At 38.0% G+C, this 22293-nt stretch overlaps 1 protein-coding gene and 1 long non-coding RNA gene across 4 annotated transcripts; one reads left to right on the forward strand and one right to left on the reverse strand.

Moving 5' to 3' along the window:
- Positions 1-847: 847 nt before the first annotated feature.
- crtc1a (CREB regulated transcription coactivator 1a) lies at positions 848-14654 on the reverse strand. Of its 3 annotated transcripts, none has more exons than XM_068340772.1 (15): positions 14328-14654; positions 12148-12264; positions 11656-11783; positions 11193-11252; positions 10670-10764; positions 10131-10216; positions 10004-10041; positions 9302-9492; positions 9019-9164; positions 8371-8454; positions 7505-7603; positions 5740-5844; positions 3347-3430; positions 3048-3228; positions 848-1578 (listed from the first exon to the last, which is right to left on the reverse strand). In XM_068340772.1, the coding sequence occupies exons 1-15, from the start codon at positions 14451-14453 to the stop codon at positions 1373-1375; spliced, it is 1746 nt and encodes a 581-aa protein (XP_068196873.1). In that variant the 5' UTR covers positions 14454-14654; the 3' UTR covers positions 848-1372. The 3 variants fall into 3 exon arrangements, with proteins under 3 accessions (XP_068196873.1, XP_068196872.1, XP_068196874.1); XM_068340771.1 differs by having other exon boundaries at positions 11193-11246; positions 11638-11783; XM_068340773.1 differs by lacking the exon at positions 5740-5844 and having other exon boundaries at positions 11193-11246; positions 11638-11783.
- A 3670-nt stretch (positions 14655-18324) lies between these two features.
- On the forward strand, positions 18325-22259 carry LOC137612306 (uncharacterized). The gene is made up of 3 exons (XR_011038837.1): positions 18325-18401; positions 18691-19028; positions 19470-22259. It is a non-coding gene; the product is annotated as an uncharacterized lncRNA (long non-coding RNA).
- Positions 22260-22293: the final 34 nt, after the last annotated feature.

A 22293-nucleotide genomic window follows, 5' to 3' on the forward strand; every position in this document is an offset into this window, starting at 1 on the left:
CCTACAGCACATTGAGAGTAGATATAAGGTGAAAAAGATATCAACAACACAATTCTAAAGATGTGACCTCAATACATTCTCATTGCATCAACAATGCTGTTCTAATCTATAGTGTAGAGGCAGTTCAAGCTTCTGGAAAAATATATATTTCAACTACACTAAGGTCACATCTTTGGAAGTAATCAAGGAGAGTTTCCACCATATGTCACACTCACTAAACCTTGTTTTCTAAGTAAAATATGAAGAGTTTAAAAAATATTTTTTTAAAAGAAAGTAAAATGGCACCATCACTGTGTTTGAAAAGGGACTTTCATTTATAAGATATTATTTTTATCTGTTTAATTTTACTTTCCTAAATGAATTGCTGTTTTGCATAGATACTATTACGCAAATTCACATTCTCTACATTTAAAAATAGAAAAGCAAAACAAGACTTTAAATATGTATTTCATAACAAGAACTCATTTATCCATGAGGATTTGACTGATAAACCAAAATGGAAAATTATACGCTAGTGACAAAGCACAAAGTCACAGATAAAGATTAGCACATAAAACACTACAATAATAATACTACAATCTACAATAATGCAGCAGTAACAGACTTAGGCCTAAACACCTGGACTAAAAACTTCTTGACATTTAGAATGTTATTTTCTCATTTAAATACTAGTCATCTTTTCGAGAAAATGAAATGTCAAACTATTAAGGCAAAACAACTTTGCACAGTGATTTGAAATTTCATGCATAACCGATGACAGATATTTTTACTATGGTCAAATCAAAATCAGTGCTGTCTAAAAAGAACTTGCTCATTCAAGATTGAGGAAAAATTCAACCAGGCCTGACGATGGTTTGTGTGACAAAACACACACAGACTACAAATAAATTAACATCCTGACAAAATGTGTGACTGGGAGGCTAAACTTAATTACAATGGAGTAATGAGAACACTGAGTGTTAAGGATCTATGTTCTGATTTAGTCAGTCATTGATGGACACTAAGAGATCAAGCTTCATCATGGATGCAGAAAAAAGACATCTACTATAAATCATGTCATTTGCAAAAAACAAACAAACAACTTTTAACATCATTCACCCCACAACTCCATCTATTACAAACCATTAAGGTTCTGAAGGGGAAGGAGGCTGCAGCATTCTTGAACATTTCACGTGTCTCCCTACAATGATAGTTCTTTTAAAAGATGGTTGCAGTAGGTTGGTCAGTTGGTTTGTTGGTCGGTTGGTTGTTTGGTTGCAGTGGAATTGCTCTCTGTTGTTGCGTTCCAGATTTACCCCTGCTCCCTTCACCCAGGGCGGTTGTGTTCACACACACACACACACACACACACACACCTGTGTACATGAGCTGGTTAGAGCCGGTCGAGGCGAAAGGCATCCTCTGTGGCCGGGTCAGCAAGGACCACGTCTGGGTCATTGAGCATGTGCAGACCATCAAGTGTCAGTGGGTCGATCTTTAGATCATCCAGTGGGAACTGGGAGTCGATATCAAAGCTGACATCTGTTGACAGGGAGCCAGCAAGGTCTTTGGGCAGGCTGGGGGGAGACTCTCCACTCACTAGGCAGAAGAAAGAGGGAAGGATCGCTGGGTAAAACTAGACATAGACAAGAGACAACATGTTGACAAGCCACAGTTTGATTTGATAATAACTTGCTGTTATAGATTTGACGTCTTGACATAATAATTACATATCTGAGTACAGAGAATTAACGTCAACGGATGATTTTCACCAGTAGCTGAAGCGAAAACTCAGTGAGGTGGAAAAAATTCAGTTTCATAAGGTTTGTTTATATGTGTGGAAGAGTTCAAAAGATGAATTACAGAATCTTATTAAAATGCTTTCCTCCTGTTCTTCTGTTTGAGTATAAACTGTCAACATGTTCTATGTAGATTTTGGAAAACAGCTTTCTTACTTTGAGGAAAGCTCATGAAAGCAGCACCGTTTTATAGCCTTTGTGTGGGATATGTCTCACACAATCACTCAATTTGGTTTGCTATAAAATATGCTATTCACCCATTGTGTGGGTGGAATATTAACAACAAAGCCAGTTTATTGGTTGTATTACTACAATATATTGTATTGGAAAAGCCAAGTAATTAATCATTTCTTTGTAAGGTGTACAATGCTCAGCTGTTGTGCGTGTAACAGTAGACAAGAATAGAAAGCAAATGTGACAAAATTGAAACTATGAAGCCCTTACTGCATTACAATTATTTGCAAATGAGTGTGGAGTATTGTGAATCATAGACCTGTCTGTGTTTAGTCAGATTTGTAAATGTGTGTAGAAATCTGTAAATAAACACATAAATACTCATGTCATCATTCTCAACTCACAGCAGCATTTCCTGGTGTGACGTTTGCTGCAAATACACGTAGTTGTCTGTCTCACTAGCTGTATAGCATTCATAACACTAGTCTGTTGAAGCCCGTCGTGGACTGGGCTGCTGTTTATCTGAAATAATAAAAACTAATAATAGTATAATCATAGTATTTATATGTTGTTTATATGTTCATGATGTCATGATGAGGGCTATGTAGGAAATCCAACAATGAGGTACATAAAAACATGTAAATCACCACATGCTTTTGTAGGTCTCATATGTGAAAAAAACAAAATGTTCCCCTGCACTGTGTGCATATGTGGCATTAATATCCATATACTGTTTATGTTTACTGATTTATCTACATATTTAGAAATCCCAATTAATAAGGCTTTAGAATATTTCTTTGTACATTTTACAAATCTCACTACACGGTCACAGATTCTGAAGACGTTTTTTCAGATTCCCTTTCGCACATACAAATCCCAGTGCACAATAAGTGATTATTTTACACATTTACAAAAATAATTAACCGTTATACAACACACACACATTTGTAAATACTGGTTAAGTAAAGGCCCAATGCACAAGTTAATGTAGCTTGGGATTTTGCAAAGGTATTCAACAAAAACAGGTGCCAAATTACTCTGCAAGCCTCTTGTTGCTAAGAATTAAATGAGCCAAATGGGATGTTGAAGCAGCACCTGTGAGGATGATGTTGGGGATGTTGCCATGGCTACTGCAGCCCAGTTGCTGTGAGTCCTGCAGGTTGCAGTGGCCACCAGTCAAACCCATCATAAGTGCCTGGGAGTAGTTGAGGGTGGAGGTCTGGCTATACAGACTGTCGGAGCTGATGGGGTTTTCAATCATGTTGAATTGTTCCAACTGGAAATCATATCAGAGAATAACATTGCAATGTCTGCTCTTATATCAAATATACTCTCTATAAAGCAAGAGGAGGTCTGGAGAGAGTAGAATATGGACCTATGTGCTTCTATCTGACCTGTTGTGAGAGCGCCGTGGCCTGGATGGATGGGAGCTGCTGGTCATAAAAATCTGCAAAAACACTGCCCAGTATGGAGTTGTGCTGCAACAACAAATAATGATTAAAAAAAACCTATTGATGCTGAAAACATTCTTCATGCAGTGTGCAGAAATGATGCATTTATCATTAAATATGAATTATTAAATGGAGACAAGCCTAGATCAATGACTGATATTGCCTAACAACATCACTGCATTTGTAATGTCTCCAGTAATCTTTATGTAAATAATACAATATGTGTACACAAGACACAGAGAAACAGATTAATGCGCTCTAACTCAAGACATTTGCACGTCTAAATACAGAACGGATGACACACACAGGAGAAGCAGTAAATATCATGTCATAAATTAAATACGTAAAAACAGAAGCAGCTTCTGTGTTTTCATCCACCATGGGAGCATTTTTCTTATCCAGAGACCAATCAAACTTTTTTTGGAGAAGGCATTGAAAAACAGAAATAAAATTAATAACAAGGTGTAAAAAAATAAGGATTGAGATAAAGAGCATGAATAAGAACCATAATATACAGTATTTTCCACACTATAAGGCGCACTGGACTATAAGGCGCACCTTCAATGAATGGCCTATTTTAAAACTTTTTTAATATGTAAGCACACAGGATTATAAGGCGAACTGTCTGTTTTTGACAAAATCAAAGGCTTCTAGGTGCGCCTTATAGTGCGGAAAATACTGTATATGAAATTATTTAAAATGCCGCAGTAAATACCGGTAGACAGAAACCATACTAATGTTAAAAATCTGGTAGCCCACAGTAAAAGGATGGGATGCTTTTCGTTCCTTCAGTATAAACCTTCTCTTAAGCTTTGTGACCTTTGTGTCTTACTTACTATCAACCAAATATACTGAACATCAGATCAAATAAAGGGAATCATTGAAAATACAATAGAATTCCCTTTGCGACTTGTTTCTCCCTCCACTGACTCGCTGTGAGCTGATTCTTTTGAAGCTCCTCAGTCAAACATACTCACTGAACCAGCATCAGAAAATCTCCTATTTCATTGTGGCCTCTTAATGTATAAGTAATTGGATCATATTCTCAGCCCGTGCTCTTCCTTGTTCAAAACCAATCTGTGTGTGCTGCAGAGGTCCCCACAGGGCAGCTGGATGATGTAGCACACGGCTTGCCAGTTGTGGTTTAGCCCCTGGATAACCTCTAGACAACAATTAAGCCATATTAGCTGATGAGAACACGGACTTGGGTTCAGCAAACACAATAATAAACACACAACACCCACAACATCACTCACCACATTGGCTTTTTTAAGCATTGTAAATACAATGCAGTCACAAATGCAGTAGGAACAAAAGTTTAGTGTCTAAAATTGCTATAAATATTTGGTTTAATTTTAGTTTAGTATAAAACATGCTTCAACAGATAGGCTGTCTTTCAAAACACTTTGAAAGGTTAAGCAATGACAGATTTATAGACCCACTTCTCTGCCATGAATTCAAACAGCATATCCTCATGTGCAGAACAGATCAACAGCCCTGATCCATGTTTACCTTGGGTGTATTTCAATTATATTAAAGCACCATCCTGCAATTAAGATTTAGTTTGCTGAGATTCAATCATGGCAGCAATGGCGGCTTCTCCTTGAAACACCTCAAGCTGCCTCAAATCTCCGTGCTGGTGCAAAACCACAATATTAATAATGATCTAATGATCACTAAGAAAATGTCATACTAGGAGGGAAAACAGTGGAGATGCAACGGAAGTACGACAGAAACAGCAGAGAAGGAAGGTCGGGGACAATACATCAGAGCAACATATGACAGAGTTTCAGAAGACTGGTTGAGATCTGGGCAAAACTGGAGCTACGCATACTTAACAAAAAATTAAACACTATTATTTAACTATATAATAACATTTTTAAAATTCTACATTTTTCTTGACTTAACAGCATTTACTATTTCATGTAATAAAATTAAAACCACAGTATAATTAAAAAATAAGAATTATTTTGCTGGTAAAACTATAATAACACAAAATACCTGAGTTTCCTGGTGTGACGTAAAGATCAGCCGTGAATAAGTGTGTTGCGTACTGATATCATGAGATCATAAATCATTATATGTTCAGTATATATTTACAGAAGCAAAGTAACTAAACTATTTAACTTACACTAATGAAAAAAGTCTAAATTGCTTCAGTGACTCAGACAAAGTGGCATATTTTTTCTTGCCCAGATCTGCTAATGTTAACACAACACAAGCAGCTGTAGGGGGAAGCCACAGAGCTTTACTTGGCAATGATAACCACAGTACTGCAATGCAGGGGACGGTTTATACAGAATGAGCCAGAATCTCATGTATTCACACGCCCTTACTTGAGGTGAACCTCCAGGTGAGAAGCCTTGATTGGAGACGGGAGAGGTTGGAGACTGATTGGCAGAGGATCCGACCCTACTGCGGTACTGTTGGAGGGAGGAGGCCTAATACAAGAGGATATGTTTTACCTGTTATTTGTATAGCAGATGCCATTTATTGGTATCTGTGTGTGGAAATGATCTCATACTGAACACAGGGGGTGTATTTTTTGTATCTCTGGTGCTTGACTTACATTATGTGATCAGGTTTACCTTTAGCCAGCGGGTTCACTGACTGTAAAATCCCTAAATGTTTATTAAATATTTTAATGTGTATATGAAATCTGTGATTTGTTGGGTGGGATAGGGGGATCATTCCCCCCTCTGGGTTTTTACATCTCTATCTCTGCTGAAGGAATTTTATCCTTGGGGGGTGGAGAGGCTCAACCAAGCTTTAAGCCACTGAGGTATTCCACCATACTTCCATTTAGCTCCTACAGCAGGACCCCATCAATGATTATAAAAATATGAAATAACACAAATGTTTGTCATCATTTGTGGACAAACACACTGTGGACAAATGTCCACACTGATCAGTCATTGTTTTGTCGCTGTTAATGGGCCAAACATTTGTTAGTTCCCTGCCCAGAAATTCGCAGAGTTATGGTGAACGTGTGCGGCAAACTACTGCTTGCTTTTTCATTGATGTAACAGAATAAAGGGTAGAGGCAGAGAGTGGATGGACGTAAAATGTTTTCTTCTGTCTGGGCAGAAAACAATTAAGAAGTACTGCATTAACCTAAAAAGAATAAGGCCCATTGATTGCTTATTTTTTTTAAATGAAAAAATATTCCATTCATTAAAAAAAAACCACCCCACCCCAGCCCTTTGTTTTGTTTTTTTTGACAAATCGCACCCGGGTTATATGATACTGACACCTAATGCCGAAACAGTTGTTCCTGTGAACTGATCACAGAGATGACTCACATGGATGCATTCTTGATATTGAAAAGGTTTTTTGGGGAAAAAAGAAAAACTAAAGGGGATTAAAGAGAAGGAGAAAAACATTGCCAAGCCAGGTCAATAAATACTGCAAAACTGGAGGATCAGGGAGACTGTGCTCCCTATAATCTGTTCCGCTATATAGCTCTTTCCAATCTACTCGCCTAGCAACATTAAAAAATAATACATGAACAGACTGTGGAGAAAAATATATCAAAACAACATATTCAGCAATTCACATTTGGAGGTTTATAAAACAAGACTAGAATCCCTTCCTATCACTCAAAAGTCAACAGAAGTATAAACATCCAGATTGCTAATCTGTTGCTCAATAAGCAATCAAAACGAATAAAGGTAGCATGAGATTGAGAAGTGATTAATCCATTCACGGCTTATAGATATAAAACAATGGAACAATACTGGACACTGGAACAGACATGTTCAATGTTTTAAGAAACATAAAGACTGAAAGAAATTCTTTCCCATCCTTGATGTAACTATATTCATTTCAGATTTAAATTTATTGATTACAAATAGAGATGGCAAGACTAGTAATACAATCTACAATCCAGCATCACAGCATCAACGTGTAAGACTCCTCACACATCATCATCATCGTCATCATCATCATCATCATCATCATCATCAAGACCGACATCCTGATAACAAATTATTAGGAAAGGAAATGAGAATTAGCCCAAAGAACCAGCTGTGATTCGACTGCAGCCATAACCTGATGCAGGCAGACACTGATGTAATGCAGACAGATCTGTTTGTTACTCACCGTGTTCATGTCTATGGTCATGTTGGTTTGTGACGATGTCTGGTCGTCTGATGTAGAGCAGGACTTCATGGAAGATGATAGCTGGGCCAGAGCTGTGTGCTGAAAAGTAAAGAGTTGCATCATAAATACAGACAGACACCATGTAGTCATCCATTAACATTTTAAAGTTGAAATAAAGGCTCATTAAAGATACATCTCAGCCATCAGTGTTGCTGGAGTATTTCCTGTCTCTCAAACAAAACTTTCCCAGAAATATTTGGAGTGAGTTGCCATCTCTTGTGCTTCTCTTTTTTGTGAGGAACTCCAGGGGTCTATTTTGTGTGCCCAATCATTCATAATTTACAAGTTACTCTGTGGGGAATGGTGTGTAGACCCAGTAGAGACAGTTACTGCTTTGCAGATGATGCCCATGTCTATGTACCTTTAGGCCTAGCACCACTCATGTTTCTTGCCTAGAATCCTTTCCTATCACTCAAAAGTCAACAAGAGTATAAACCTCCAGATTGTTAATCTGTTGATAGATAAGCAATCAAAACGAATAAAGGTAGCATGAGATTGAGAGGTGATTAATCCATTCACAGCTTATAGATGTTAAAAAATCGCTCTGATATAAGACTGGACACTGGAACAGACATGTTCAGTGTTTTAAGAAACAGAAAGACAGAAATACGTGAACTATATTCACTTCAGATTTAAATGTATTGATTACAAATAATGACCAGACTATTAATGCAATCTAACATTTAGCATCACAGCATCAAGCCTGAATCCTCACACACCAACATCATCATCAAAGTGATGCTTAACAACATTCAGTGGAAGACAGCTGTTGAAACTTTGGACAGAGTGACGGAGGAGAAACTCACTTGCAGACTCTGGGATGACGGCTGGTGGTTGAAGAAGGCATACTGGGACAGCTGCTGCTCAAGGTTCATGGCGTTGATGGCCGCCTGCGGTGAACACAGCAACATAACAAATAGAAGGTTCCAATGTTCTATGGGAAAACGTTTCCACACACAGCTCAGTCGCATGACTTCATAGACAGAATTTAATATGAAGGTTTTCAAATGCGAGGAATTTCCCTTTGCATTTTACTGACAAAAGCCAGTGGAAGAAAAATTTTAAAAAGTCAAGAAACATCAATATAACTGAAATAATATGGTTTAGATTGTCTTGATGTTATATGAAGGTTATGCATTTCTGATTAGATTGCTGAAAATACCCAGACTGAACTACAGCACTTTGCATTATGTAGGTATAATAATTGATTTTAATAACTATTGTTGTGTTTATGGGTCATAAAGGTCAATTACATGAGCAAAATGTTTTGGGCATTTCACATATTTGTATACATTCCTTGTTCAGTACATTTTATATTTCATTCTTGAAACATTCTACAACACTAATTTAAATATTAAACACAGAATTCATTTGCATAATTTTTTATCTGATTATAGTGTATATATAAATCAAACTTGCATGTGATTTTTCTAACAGCCAGGGCAGTGCTGTACCTGAGAGAGGCTCAGAGGAGGAGATGTTGGGGACAACTGCAGGTTCTGGTGTTGGCAGGAGTCTCCTGCATTCAGGATTAGAGGAACCATGTTGTCCTGTGTTGCCTGCATTTCCATGGTTTCTGTGGCCTGAGATGAATTCCCTCCTACCCAGGAAACCGGAACAACATGACAAGTGAGTTTTTGAAAGAGAACGTGCAAAATGTTAAATCAAAATTCATTAGTATCTTGCACAAAAACTTTCCTAAACTAAACATGAACAGGCCGTTGTCAGTAGGGTTACCTTGCGTAATGGTCATCATCTGTGAGCTGCTTGACGAGCCAAACAAGGCGGCTGTTGCATCATCTGAGTCGAGCGGGGTGGGCAGCGGAGGAGGAAACTGGACATTAGTCAGGTCAGGAAGGGAGCCGCTTGTGTTGTGGGCTGCTGGTTTTAATGAAGTGGTTGACTGCTGGCCTGGAGATGGGAATATGCTACAGGATACAGAAGCATACAATGAAATTTCTTATGGTGTAAAAAATTAGATGGTGAAGATGAAGGAACAGAAATATTAACAGTGGATGTCTCATGCAAATTATTGGCCAACATTCAATAGTGTTTCTCACAACAAAAACTCCATTATTTGTACTCGGTGCGTTCGGTCACTGCTACTTTTTGTCTTGCCTCTATTGTCTTATATTTTTGATAGATAAGATATAAATCTAAATTATTGTAGTCAGGACAATTTAGGAGCTTTCAGTTTAAAGCTATGTTTAATTCTTATTTGTGAAAATATGCACATAAACTGAAGAGCTTCCATGTCCTAAAGAGCAGTTGCACTTAACAATTATACATTATACATACATTACACATTATAAAGAACTGCCAGGAAAAACTGCATTATTTTCATCATCATTTTTTATTTCAGTCAGATTTTAAGAGAGCTTTTTCTCAGATGGGTTCAACATTGAAAAAACTAAACTAAAAACTAAAACTAAAACTCACTGGATTCCTGGAACTGTGCAGGGATCAGACGAAATGTCCTAAAGGGCAAAAAATGATTTGTAGCTAAAATATGGATGCATTGAACAATAAGTGAAGGTTAACATAATTCTTAGTGTAAAGGTTTCACCTCTTTGCACTCCCAGTTTTGTTCTTGTCCAGCTTCATCAACCTCTTTTTTAATTTCTTCAGCACCTGGTACGGAGATTTGGAGAACTGGAGAGAGTCACACAAAAGATAATGATCTTGGGTTTTAGCAGTAAATTTCTTTGGACACCTGGATGGACTGAGTCTCCTCATTTTCCACCTCTGCCATCAAAAGCACATCTAAAACTCTTTTATCAACACTGGAAGACACTTAAAGAAGGAAAACACAACAACAAATAAACAGACTTACGAAAAAACATGACCCCTTACTGCAGATAGAGTTCTTAACCAGATTTGAAAGAAAAAACCCCACACACGATTAAGAAGTGACTTATTCTGATTAAAAGTCTATTTTTATATATTAAAGGTCCCATATAGGTTTCTTTTTCTCCTTTACTCATATCTCAACATACTGATCAATATTAATCAAATGGAATGTCTTTGTGCATGCTCTTCAGGCAAATTCAAAATGAAACGTTAATCAACAAATGCCAAACGAAAATGAATTGAGATAATGTTTACCGCGTTTTGGTTGCAACTCCTGCAACTCTCCGACAAACGAGGTTTGTTGTGCAGGATTTAATGTGCTCTGATGCAACGCAGAGTCGGAGTTTGTCCTGCAGTGAAACAATTTAAAATACTGTGTGTCAGTGCATTTCGTAGTAAAACGTCACCAATGAAAAGCAAATACAAATTCAAGCCTCAACCACATTTATCAAACCATTCAGTCATTATGGCTCATCTTTTAGCTGAGTTAAATCCGGTATGGAATTCTTTAGATGAACGCTCATCAACCACAACCCTCTGCATTTACCTGGGCTTATATAGAAAATTAAAACTTACATTCATATTCAGTAAGGATTAGGAAATACTGCGCTACCACCTGTATTGCTTTGACCGGGCAACGTCATAAATAATGGAAGGAACATAGTATGAGTCAGAATACTTAAGGAAGGCAGTGTGAAGGTTTAATCAGTACTATTACTATAAAAAAAGGGTAACCACTAGATAGACAATCATGCAAACACTGAAGAGGCTGACTTACCTCCTCCAGCTGGTATCGGGCGGTGGTGACAGATACACTGAAGCATATGGACAGCTGTCAATGTGAGATTACAGGTTAAGAAAATGTAGCTGGAGAAAGTCTTGGCGGTTTCATTGCAATCTCACTACCATGAATACTTTAAACATTAGGCGATACAAAAAAAGAGCACAGTGCTGGCAAGATCTAAAATGAACCATCATGTGATAAAAGTGAGCAGTAATGATTTGTGAGCTTCACATCACAGTCTTCTATCAGTGGAGACAGTATTATCGCACACACTGCACATAGTAAACGCTTCTACCAAACATAATAAGATTCAGATTTAATCACAATCTTCAGTCATGGAAACATTTGCAAATTACATTTAGGCACATGCTTAGCCACAGGAAATAAATGTATTATTTAATTTATTTCAGTATCTGCATATACAGTGCAATGAAAAGACCTGCAGGCATTGAAAGATATCTGGCGCCCATGTTTGTCAATAGACAGAGGTTTATGGTGGGGTGATGTGATTCGGTTCCGGTCCCGGTAAACTCTGTCCACCAACCCGTGGTGTCGTGTAGATCTGTTTGCATCCAGCCCTGAATTCTGACAAAGATAGAAAAAAATGCAAAACTACTTAACAAATTGTGAGAATTTATTTTATTAATGAGAGAGAATGAACAAAACTTGGATTTTTGACTTTTTAAAAATATATCTTACAACAGACAGCTAATATAGTTTGATATATTTACTCTGCCTTGTTCTTTTCATTCTAAAAATATATTGTGGTTGTTTGCATTAACACCAGCTATGTCACTACTGGGAAAAGGACCTTGTGGTGTTCATGGAGTCAATGTAAACAGACTGAATCAATGCTGCAAGATGTGATTTAAAAAAATATCTTAAACAGATGTAGATACATACTGCAAAACAAATCCTGGTGTATATTAAGTGTTTATGATTGCCTCACCTGAAAAGGCACATCAACAGTGGCGTTTCCAATTTGATTGACATTTGGCAAAGAGCCTCCATAGTATTGTCCACGGTTTGGTCCCAGCTGCAAATACTGAATTTTCTGCAGTTGTAACTGAAAGCAGATGAAGACAAACGAGACGATTGATTGAACTTCACAAAATAAATGAGTATTTTTCTTTGTTATAGTAAATTCATGCTTCAGTAACAGCAACACAAACTGCTTAGAAACAGACCACAAGCCAACAAGGATATAATATGCAAGATATCACAATGTGTATCTTTAATCCCATTCATCATGTTCTATAGACGGGACTCCAAAAAGCACCGTGCTGATTGACATTTCCCTCGTCGGACACTTGTTTAAGGTGCCGCAATCAAGATTTTGTTGATTTCAAAACAGAATGAAAACACTTTTATTCAAACAAAAGAAACCTGAGATATCTTACAGCAACATTTGAACAGATGCAAAGAAACTTTAGGGGGGAAGGCACTCCGTTCAATATTGAACAAACATAGCGCCGCAAACCATTCATTCATTCATCTTCTAACCCGCTTAATCCGCTAACGCAGGTCGCAGGGAAGCCGGTGCATATCCCGGCAGTCTCAGGGCGTGAGGCGGGGGACACTCCGGGCACGACGCCAGTGTACCGCGGAGCCACATAGAAATAAACGATCATTCACACACACACTCACTCCTACGGTCAATTTGGGACCGGCCAATCAACCTGAAGCACATGGTTTTGGAGGTGGGAGGAAGCCGGAGAACCCGGAGAGAACCCACGCAGACATAGGGACATATTTCCACGTTATTTAACAAGAGGGACGACGACAGACCGCCCTGTATGTAAATACAGCATCAATGTCAGAAACTAGAAACAGACTCACACCAGCTAACACTTTAGCAGGAGAGATCACAGGACTCCATTGTAACCTTAAAAGCTGTAAAGAATCATCCAGCTCCAGTTCCAGGCCATGAGGAGGATAACTGGCTGATCAATGCCCACAAGGGACACAATCATTACTGATTGTGTAAATGTTTTGTAATCCAGTTGTCTCCTGAGAAATTTATGGCGGCTATGTTTTTACATCCCGCTTCAAAGTGGGGATGATCTGTAATTGTCAACGTTTGTGTGTTCGTCCGTTAGTCCACCAAATATCTTTGCTATCGTTGCAGATAGAAAGATGAAACAAAAAGCACATTACTCTGGCAGCAAAGGGGATAAAAATGAGATGATGACCTTGACCTTGAGAAAACTAGGTCAAGTTCAGATTTTAACTTTGTACACTCAGGAACCGGATAAAGATACAAAGACAAGGGAGAAGACCAGTGTGAGTAAGACCATAGATCCAAATTAATGCTTTGATCAATGACAGTATGTCAGAACTCTAGCTTTGGTCTTTGACCTATGCAAGAAGGTCAGGGTAAAATTTCGAATTCAGGGCTGTCGTGGAATGTTGCAGTCTGTGACTGCATATGTTTTTGTTGTTGTTTCTCTTCTGTGTTTTTGTTGGAAATTTAAGGAAAATTACAACAATCAATAACAGCGACTAGGAAATAAAGTACTGATTGATATTTTCATGCGACTCAAGTCAACATGTAGATGAACACAGTGGTGTGTTTTTAAATCCGTGTGTTTCAGAGGCCTGTATTGAGTGTGGATTAAATTCCTTATAATCTGCTGGCCATCATCTTCCATTTAAATGTCAGCACCGTTGCGCAGCTCACAGGCCTGACGACCTGTCAAACAAGTTTACAAAAGCCACGGAGCAAACGACACACCGCCACAAAAACTGCACTTGACACCTGGTGAATTATTCAGCATTGGAAAAATGTTGATGAGATTCTGCTGCTGCCGGCAGCCTCGTTTTTGGATGCGCATTCGGATGCGCGCTGTAAATAACGCGCTCACGCCCCTTTGCTTTCCACTTGCGTGGGACAAAATAAAAAAATTAAAAAAAATTAAAAAAAATGCAGTAACTTTTTAGGATGAGGTTCGTGGACATCTTATTCCAGCGTCGGAGGACTGTCACCTACTGTCACCCCCGCTGGGAGTCATCCGTGGGAGAAGAATGTTCCTGGAAGCGTCGTTTGTTATTGTTTACCTCCTCTGCCGTGGATGCGTGCCTATATGACAGCTCGCTGAAGAAGATGTGGAGGGAAACGACAGCCTTTACCTTCGCTGCCCGGGTAATGTTGAGGTCCTTCATCACTTCCTCAAACGCCGCTGTCTCCTCCGCCTGCTTCTGGTTATGTAAAGCGATTTTCTCGCTGAATTTCCGCGGATTGTTCGGAGTCGCCATGATTCGCTCCTCTGCACCGTTTTCCTTACAAACGGCCGCCGTCAAGTTTTGAGGAATGAAGACACGCAGCTTCCTGTTAGAGGCGTTGGCGACGTGACATAAAACACTGCGGAGTGTTTAGAGTTAGTATTAATTAAAAGGTGTTGAATAAAAGGTCTGTTAGAACGTCTTCTACATGATTTAAAGTTGTCACGGCTCACACGTAAAGTCTGGGTTGTTATTATACAGGTGTTACTGGGGGCGCGCCCCAATACTGATGCTGCGTTCAAGGTCCAATTTAGAAATCATGTTAATTTCATGACTTGAAAATTATCAACACGCAAAACTTGGATGCAAAGCAAGCAGCTCGAGCAGTCAAGTGTAGTGGTACAAATAAATTAATGTTTGACAATGCGATGTTTGTTAATGTACTACATAATGTGTAATATTCTTGTCATGAATGTTTTGTGAGGTGTATTCAGCCTTCATGCGGTCGAACAGGTGCGCAACATCAGCAATCCAGGTGTAAGAAAGAACTGAACAAAGAAATAAAATACTGTATAGACACAGCTTGGCTGTTATAAATATATGTTTCTCTCTTAAATCTAAGGAAAACATTTCTATCTGGCAGATCTTATTCAGTTTTCAGTCATATGGCCTCTCCCACTAAAGGCAACAATCAATTAAGTTGTCCTTTCTTAAACAGGCAGTAGTAGAAAATAATACAGAAAACTGGTTGGTGGTTGGACCAATATATTGATTCAAAACATAATTTATCACATAAAATCACACAATCTAAATCCACACAATAGGGAAATGGTGAGAAAATAGCCAGGTGTTGACAGGTTTTCATGACGCGGTGCTTCGTCTTTTTCGCGAAGTGGCATGCTTTTATTTTGAAGGTAGAATCGCCCCGTTTCCTGCGCCCAACGCGGTTATTCCGCGTTGACTTGATGTCTCCTAATTGTTGTGATTTCGGGTTCACGCGTCGCCACGCGGGGGTGTAGCGGAGGCGGACTGCACATCTGGATTGCAGTGAACACACTGTGTAGCATATTATTACTATTACTATTACTATTACTATTACTATTACTATTACTATTACTATTACTATTACTATTATTATTAAAATTACTATTACTACTACTGTTATGATTGCTAATTACTGTTCCGTAATGTAATATGTCGCAGAGGGTTCAGGTGATCTTGGCCATATCAAGCTGGTTAAGGTCATCATCAGCTCATGATGAGCTGACCCTCATCCCCTCTACAGGCAGTAAATGGGACACCTTCCAGGAAGCGGTGCTTTGTCAAACTCAACTACAACTTTCCAGAGAATATGGAGATTCCCCAACACTGCAGCCGTCCGCATTTCACAGTGTCAGAAAGATCATGGTCCCAGTAACAAACCCAGGCAATCTTGATTTGTGTCAGGAGATCAGAGGTACCAAACCAAGGGAACAGAGAACAAGGGGTAGTCGTTAAAGTCACTGCATGATTTTCCCTTTCCAAGGTCATACCAAAATCTTGTAAAAATAACTCGAAAAGGAAAATTAGTTTCTTCAAGATGGATGCTCCTTTTGCTGGGAATTTAATGTCATCCACGTAAATGTGCTTGGACACATGGAAATAATTTCTCAAATCGGTTTTGAATGCCATCGGGCATGTCGGGCATGTCATTTTAACAAAAAAAAAAACCCTGTTGGAATGCAAGCACCTGTTGTAACACAACAGCTCCTCAAAAACAATTAACAGATTTGGCCTTTCTGTGACTGTTTTGTGAAGCCCATTCCCCAGTTCATCACTTGATCTTCTTCTTCTTCTCCTTTCGGCTTTTCCCTTCAGGGGTCGCCACAGCAAATCAGTTGCCTCCATCTAACCCTGTCTTCTGCATCCTCTTCTCTCACACCAACTACCTTCATGTCCTCTTTCACTACATCCATAAACCTCCTCTTTGGTCTTCCTCTAGGCCTCCTGCCTGGCAGTTCAAAACTCAGCATCCTTCTACCAATATGTTCACTATCTCTCCTCTGGACATGTCCAAACCATCGCAGTCTGGCCTCTCTGACAATCATGACTTGATAAATGCATCAATATGGAAGGAAAAAGTCCAGTGCATGTCCATTCTTATTTCTTAATTACAGTTGGAGTTTGATATGTTGAGCTGCTGTATGCACAAAGACACCTGTGAGCTAGATATCAGATGAGATGAGGTTTAGTAATCGTACTACAGGAACATAGAGCATGAAAAGCATTTTTTGCGAGTTAAAATGCCGCACCTGCAATCATTTGGGGCTATGACAATGGTCCAAAATTCAGGAGATAGTAATTTACATGTAAAGTAAAAGTACACCAGTACCATTATACTAATGTACACCTGTCTGCCTCTGCAACATTTGAATTTCCCCGTTGTGTGATTAATGAATTTTCTCTTAGTAATCCTGGTAGTTTAGACAAAAAGCAACTGGAGTGCAGGCCGAGGCAACATTTACTCTGTTATCAGCCGTCTGCCATTTGGACCATGATCATCTCTCCCCCAGCCAGGTCACGGGGGTTGCTGGAGCCTATCCCAGTTGAGTACGTGCGAAAGGCAAGGTGCCCTCCGGACTTGTCACTGGTGTATCGCGGAGCCACATGAAAGACAAACAACCACCCACGTGCACACTTACACCTCAGGACAATTTGATATGATCAGTCCACCTAAATTGCATGTTTTTGGAGGAAGCCAACTCCACACAGAAAGGAATCAAATGCAGAATCTTCTTGCTGTGAGGCGACAGTGCTGCCCACCGCGCCACCATGCCAGCTTGAAGTTGAACATACAGTTGTATTTTTGTAGAGAATTCCTGTGCACTTTATTCAGATAATGAAATACGCATCAGAAATGCACCAACAGCAGTACTTGAGTGCTGAGACAAGTACTGGGAAAGTTTCATTTCACTTTATCAAATACACCTAAATGACAGCAGACTAATTTTGTTCTCTATTTTTGCACAAATCCGGAATTTTTGAACACTTTGCCTTTGCAAGATATTATTTGGGGTATGCAATGGCTGCTGAATCAGCAATAGATGTGTGTTAACTATACATGCATTTAAACCTCAGTCAATAACTTCAGAAGTACATTTGACACCTGGGATCATCCTGCACGCAAACTTGATTAAGATGAGTCAGAAAACACAAATAATAATTAAATAAGTCTGGAGAGAAATGCAGAAGAATTAATTTGTCTGAGAAGGACAAGCATTCCTTTTTATTACAACTTTATGACTGTCCCCAGGACCTTTGGGATGATAAAAAACAGTGACATTTTATTCCTTTATCCCAGATCGTCTTCAAGATCAGGCATTCCCTCCTGTAACATATTTACTTGTATTCCCCCAAGTTTTACAAAATTTTCAGTGTGTAAGTTTTGTTTATCTATAGCGCAGGCTGGTGCATGTGGGCAGTGAAAGTAACAGCAGGGGGAAGTAAAGGTCCAGCTGAACTCTGCTGTATGTCCGTGTGAATGTGCTGGTGATAGTTTCCTATTATGTCATATCATTTATTAATGCAGCTCGATCGGCATGCAGAGCAGAGATGACAGTCATTTAACTTCATGACGCTGAAATCCTTTCGCACGTGTGTTTGTGTGATCGATATCCAACTCCCTCTTTTTAAACACACTTTCATTTAGAACTGTGATGAGAGAAAACAATAGATGCCGTTTGTTTTTAATTTTTCACATTCAATATTTGAATTCTAAAGGATGTCCAGGCAATCAATCTGAACATGTCAGCTCATCCTGTGCAGTGAGGCAAGCTATTGAAGGAAAGCGATTTTACAGGAAGTGTTCAACTTATTCAATATTCATGGTTTCAGTAAAAAGGGAACTTCACAGTTGCAAGTGTCATGCGTTATTAAAGACGCGCTTACATGACATAATACCACCATTTGTATTTCTGACCTGAACCCACAAAGGCTTGTTTGGTGAGATTATTGTCTGATTGACCTTTAATTTAAGAGGAAACTTTAATTTAGCAAGAACTTTTTTTCAATAGAATTTTCCTAGAAGGATTTGTGAATTTTAATTATTAGCTAATTTAATAATTTTATAAAATCTCTTCAATTTTTAAGATAATGAAAATTATAATAAATAAGTATATTGTTTATGAAGTGAATCATATATATATATATATATATTTTAGAGGCTTTTTCAATATAAAAAACTTTAAAAGTTCCTGAAATCTTAGTAACTTTTTACTTTCCATGCTTGTAGATCATGATCCTCAATGACACCTGTGTCCCTGGAAATGAGACCTCCGTATGTTCGGGCTCGGCCGCCTCTGTAGGACTCGCTGCAGGGCTGACTGTCTTCTTTCTACTTCTCGTGATGGTAGCGGGTGTAATTTTGTACAAATATCGCAGTTCAATTAGGGCTGTGTCCCATCTGGGACATAAACGAAGCCAGAAGAAGAAGGGCTGTGCAGAGATACCAGAGGCTGATTCACATCAGTACACTGTTATGAGCAGACAGCAGTCAAGAGGACAAACTCCTATTTATGAAAATCTGACAACTCGGACTAAAAACAACAGCTGCACAGTGAATCAGGGCAGGTAAGCTGTATATGAAGTATTTTAAGGCTGGTTGGGAAAGTTTTAACTGACAGGATGAGTTTCACCGTTTTTTGTCCAATATTGAGGAAATGTGCAGTTAAAATGTCACCTCTGAAAGTAAAGAAATCTATGAACAGATGAAAACGGAAACAGATGAAACAACGCTGCGTTCTGAGTTTCCCCATTTTGCACAATCTTGCTCCAGACTGTGTACACAGTTTGGCCCGTATCTGGAGGAGGTCCCCTTCTCCTTTTGTTTCCTCCAATTTAAAATCATTTGATCAAACATGGTGACTGGTGACTCAGTTCTGGAGTTTTTCTGAACAAGAATGGAAACTGGGGAAAGAAAATCTACACAGTTTACATAATATTTGTCTTATATCACATTGGTATTAGAAACATGAAGGAACATTACCCACCACGCTTCCTTTTACTCCACAGGTTATTGGGTGATCCTGAAGAGGATTTGTATTTGCAATGTGATTTACCAGATGATGCAATATACAGCAATGACCCGACATGCAACCTGTCCATCCTCTCAGACTCCCAAGAAGATAATCTGTACATCGTGCCAGATTCATGATGGGGAGCATCTTTTATTTGCTCCACGTGTTTGTGGTATAAATTTACAGTTTCATAAGGCTGTTTCTTTATGATCCAACCTGCTACCATAAAACCAGTCTGTAATGAGTTCCAGTACAACTGCTGGCTCAGATACTTTATATCTATAGTACAGTTTGCATATATTACTGTAGATCATCGGTTAGATTAAGGGTTAAACTATATATAGACACAGTGTTGTAATTAATGAATCCAGTGTATTTAGGAGTTTCCACACTTCAATCTCAATTTTTTGACAAGTTAATTTGAGATTGTACTCTGTGCACTACAGATTACCACATGTTGGCAATAATTCAAAATAATTTATTACGAAGAACCAACTACTTTTACATATGTAATATCTCTGATATATATTATATGTATTATCTTTTGCAATATCAAGAAATATCACAAATAATCTATAAATTTTTGATTTTGACTTTCAGAGAGGACAAATTTAGCATGCAGGTTTTTGCATTATTCATTTTGCAATTATCACTCCAGTAGATTTAGCAAGATTCTAGCAGAACAGACTATTAATGTTAAAGACTAAGTGTTTTCTCACCTTTTAATAAACAGCCTTAAAATAAAGTAAGAAAGAAAATGGGGTGAATGTGAAAATATGCTCCACATTTATGTTTGCATGGATAGAAAAAAATCTTATTGTTTAATAAAGCTGTAGGTCTAATAGATAAAACCCGATCTTGATGGGATCATCTGCCGCTGACAAAGATTGTATATTTATAATAATCTCGTTCAATTCCTTCTGTCAAGCATCGAAAATGATTTTTCTGGTGGGTTTATGTTATAATCTGTCTGTTACGTAAATTGTTGTATGAAGTGCTATTTGCAGTCCACATAGAAAATTAGGGGATAAAATGATTTTGCTTGTTTATAATTAAATAAGATTGTCACGTTTCAGCTTCAGGCTTTTGGCCAATAACCTCCTATTTGTGTACATTAAAAGATTTTACACAAAAACGATAGTATAAAATCAAGTGTTATCAAAACCTATAAGAAAAATGCTAAGGTCAGCATTACAATTGAGGATACGAAAACGTTATAACTGCGTGGCCTATGAGATAAAGAGAGAAAGTGTGTGAAAACGAAAGACAGAGCGAGAGAAAGAGCAAGAATTGTGCTTCTTACAGTAATACTCCTTCAGTAAAGCTGTGTTTGGATTCAAACCAGGCCAAATGCCAGAGGTTAATGAGTTCATGCTGTCTATCTCGTCCACACAGAGGGCCTGATAAACACTGTCCCCAATTCTTTTATACTTGTATACTTTGGGTGGTACCTGAAACTCCAGTCCTTTCAGAATCCAAGATTGAAGGCCTTTCCATTCACCCATGGTTGTGAAATAGCAGAAGATGCTGACCTTGAAACAAAGAGCAAAAAGGGTAGAAATCAGGAAGTGAATGAGTAGTTACCAGGCACAGGTTTGGATTTACACCAAAGTGTAACGGTCAGCACTTGTGTCTGAAATGTTGATTAACTGCTTATTTATCGGTCTGCCTGTTTATTCAGTAGTTCATGGTCAGCCAACATGTTCCACCCTTTAATATAACTACTTTATTCATTGTAAAAGAGGTTATGGTCATATTTACCATATTTGACCTGCAACTATTCAAAGTTGAAATGATTGATCTCTTATTGGGGTTGTGATGTCTAATTAAACTAAAAACATTTGAGTGCTTTCTGCTGATTTCAGTTCACACTTATCAAATTGCTCTGCTGTATTTACGTATGTTTTTAACCCCCTTAATGAGATCCTTTCTCTTTTCTCTCATCTTTGCGATTATACTTGTATTCATTGGATATCTTTCATTATCATTACTACTCCTAATAAATTATCTACACTTCAAAGCACAAAAGCAAAATATATATAATATACAGCTAGACTGGAAAAAAAAGGTTATTTCTTATTATTATTCTTTACTACTTCATCACACTGATATGTAGTTTGAGCAAGGAGTTTACTCCTTTTTACTTACAGTATATTTACCTTATCGACTTAATGTAATTTGTTACTTAACTCTGTGGTCAAGGCTAGAGTGAAAACCGTTCAAGGCTATCAGAGATATGTTATCTCTTCATGCTGATTTTTGTGGTTCACCCTGACCCTGCTATTCTAGCGTGGCTTCTATTGATAAATGACAAATATTAGTAAAGATAATGCTCATTTTATTTATCATGCTGACAAGTTCAAAAACTCAAGGGCTGTATGAATAAAACATGATGTTTATTTATTTTTTTAAAATATCTATAACAAGAAATAGAATGACTGAACAATACAGTACTTTGAATAACAATGAAAATAATTACATATTAAGTACTTTTAACGTAACATAAAATAACAACAATAAACAAAATACACAAGTAAGCATAAGATTAAGACTATAAATACAACTTAAAATAAAACTTAAATAGAATAAAACAAATAATTTTATGAAGTTGCATGATGAATGAGCAGATATACAACCTAATCCACAAAACAGTAAACAACATATTTTCTTCATTTTCAAAAAAAATAAGAGGATTTTTGAGATTTTAATTTAAATTCAACTTTGAATACGTGGCTGTTATACAAGGGAAATTTCAGTGCATGTCAAGTCTTTTCAAGATGTAACATATTTTCTCTTCCAGAAGTTAGAGTTAAAAAAAT

This window comes from Antennarius striatus, chromosome 18 (genome assembly GCF_040054535.1).
Source record: "Antennarius striatus isolate MH-2024 chromosome 18, ASM4005453v1, whole genome shotgun sequence".
NCBI lineage: Eukaryota > Metazoa > Chordata > Actinopteri > Lophiiformes > Antennariidae > Antennarius > Antennarius striatus.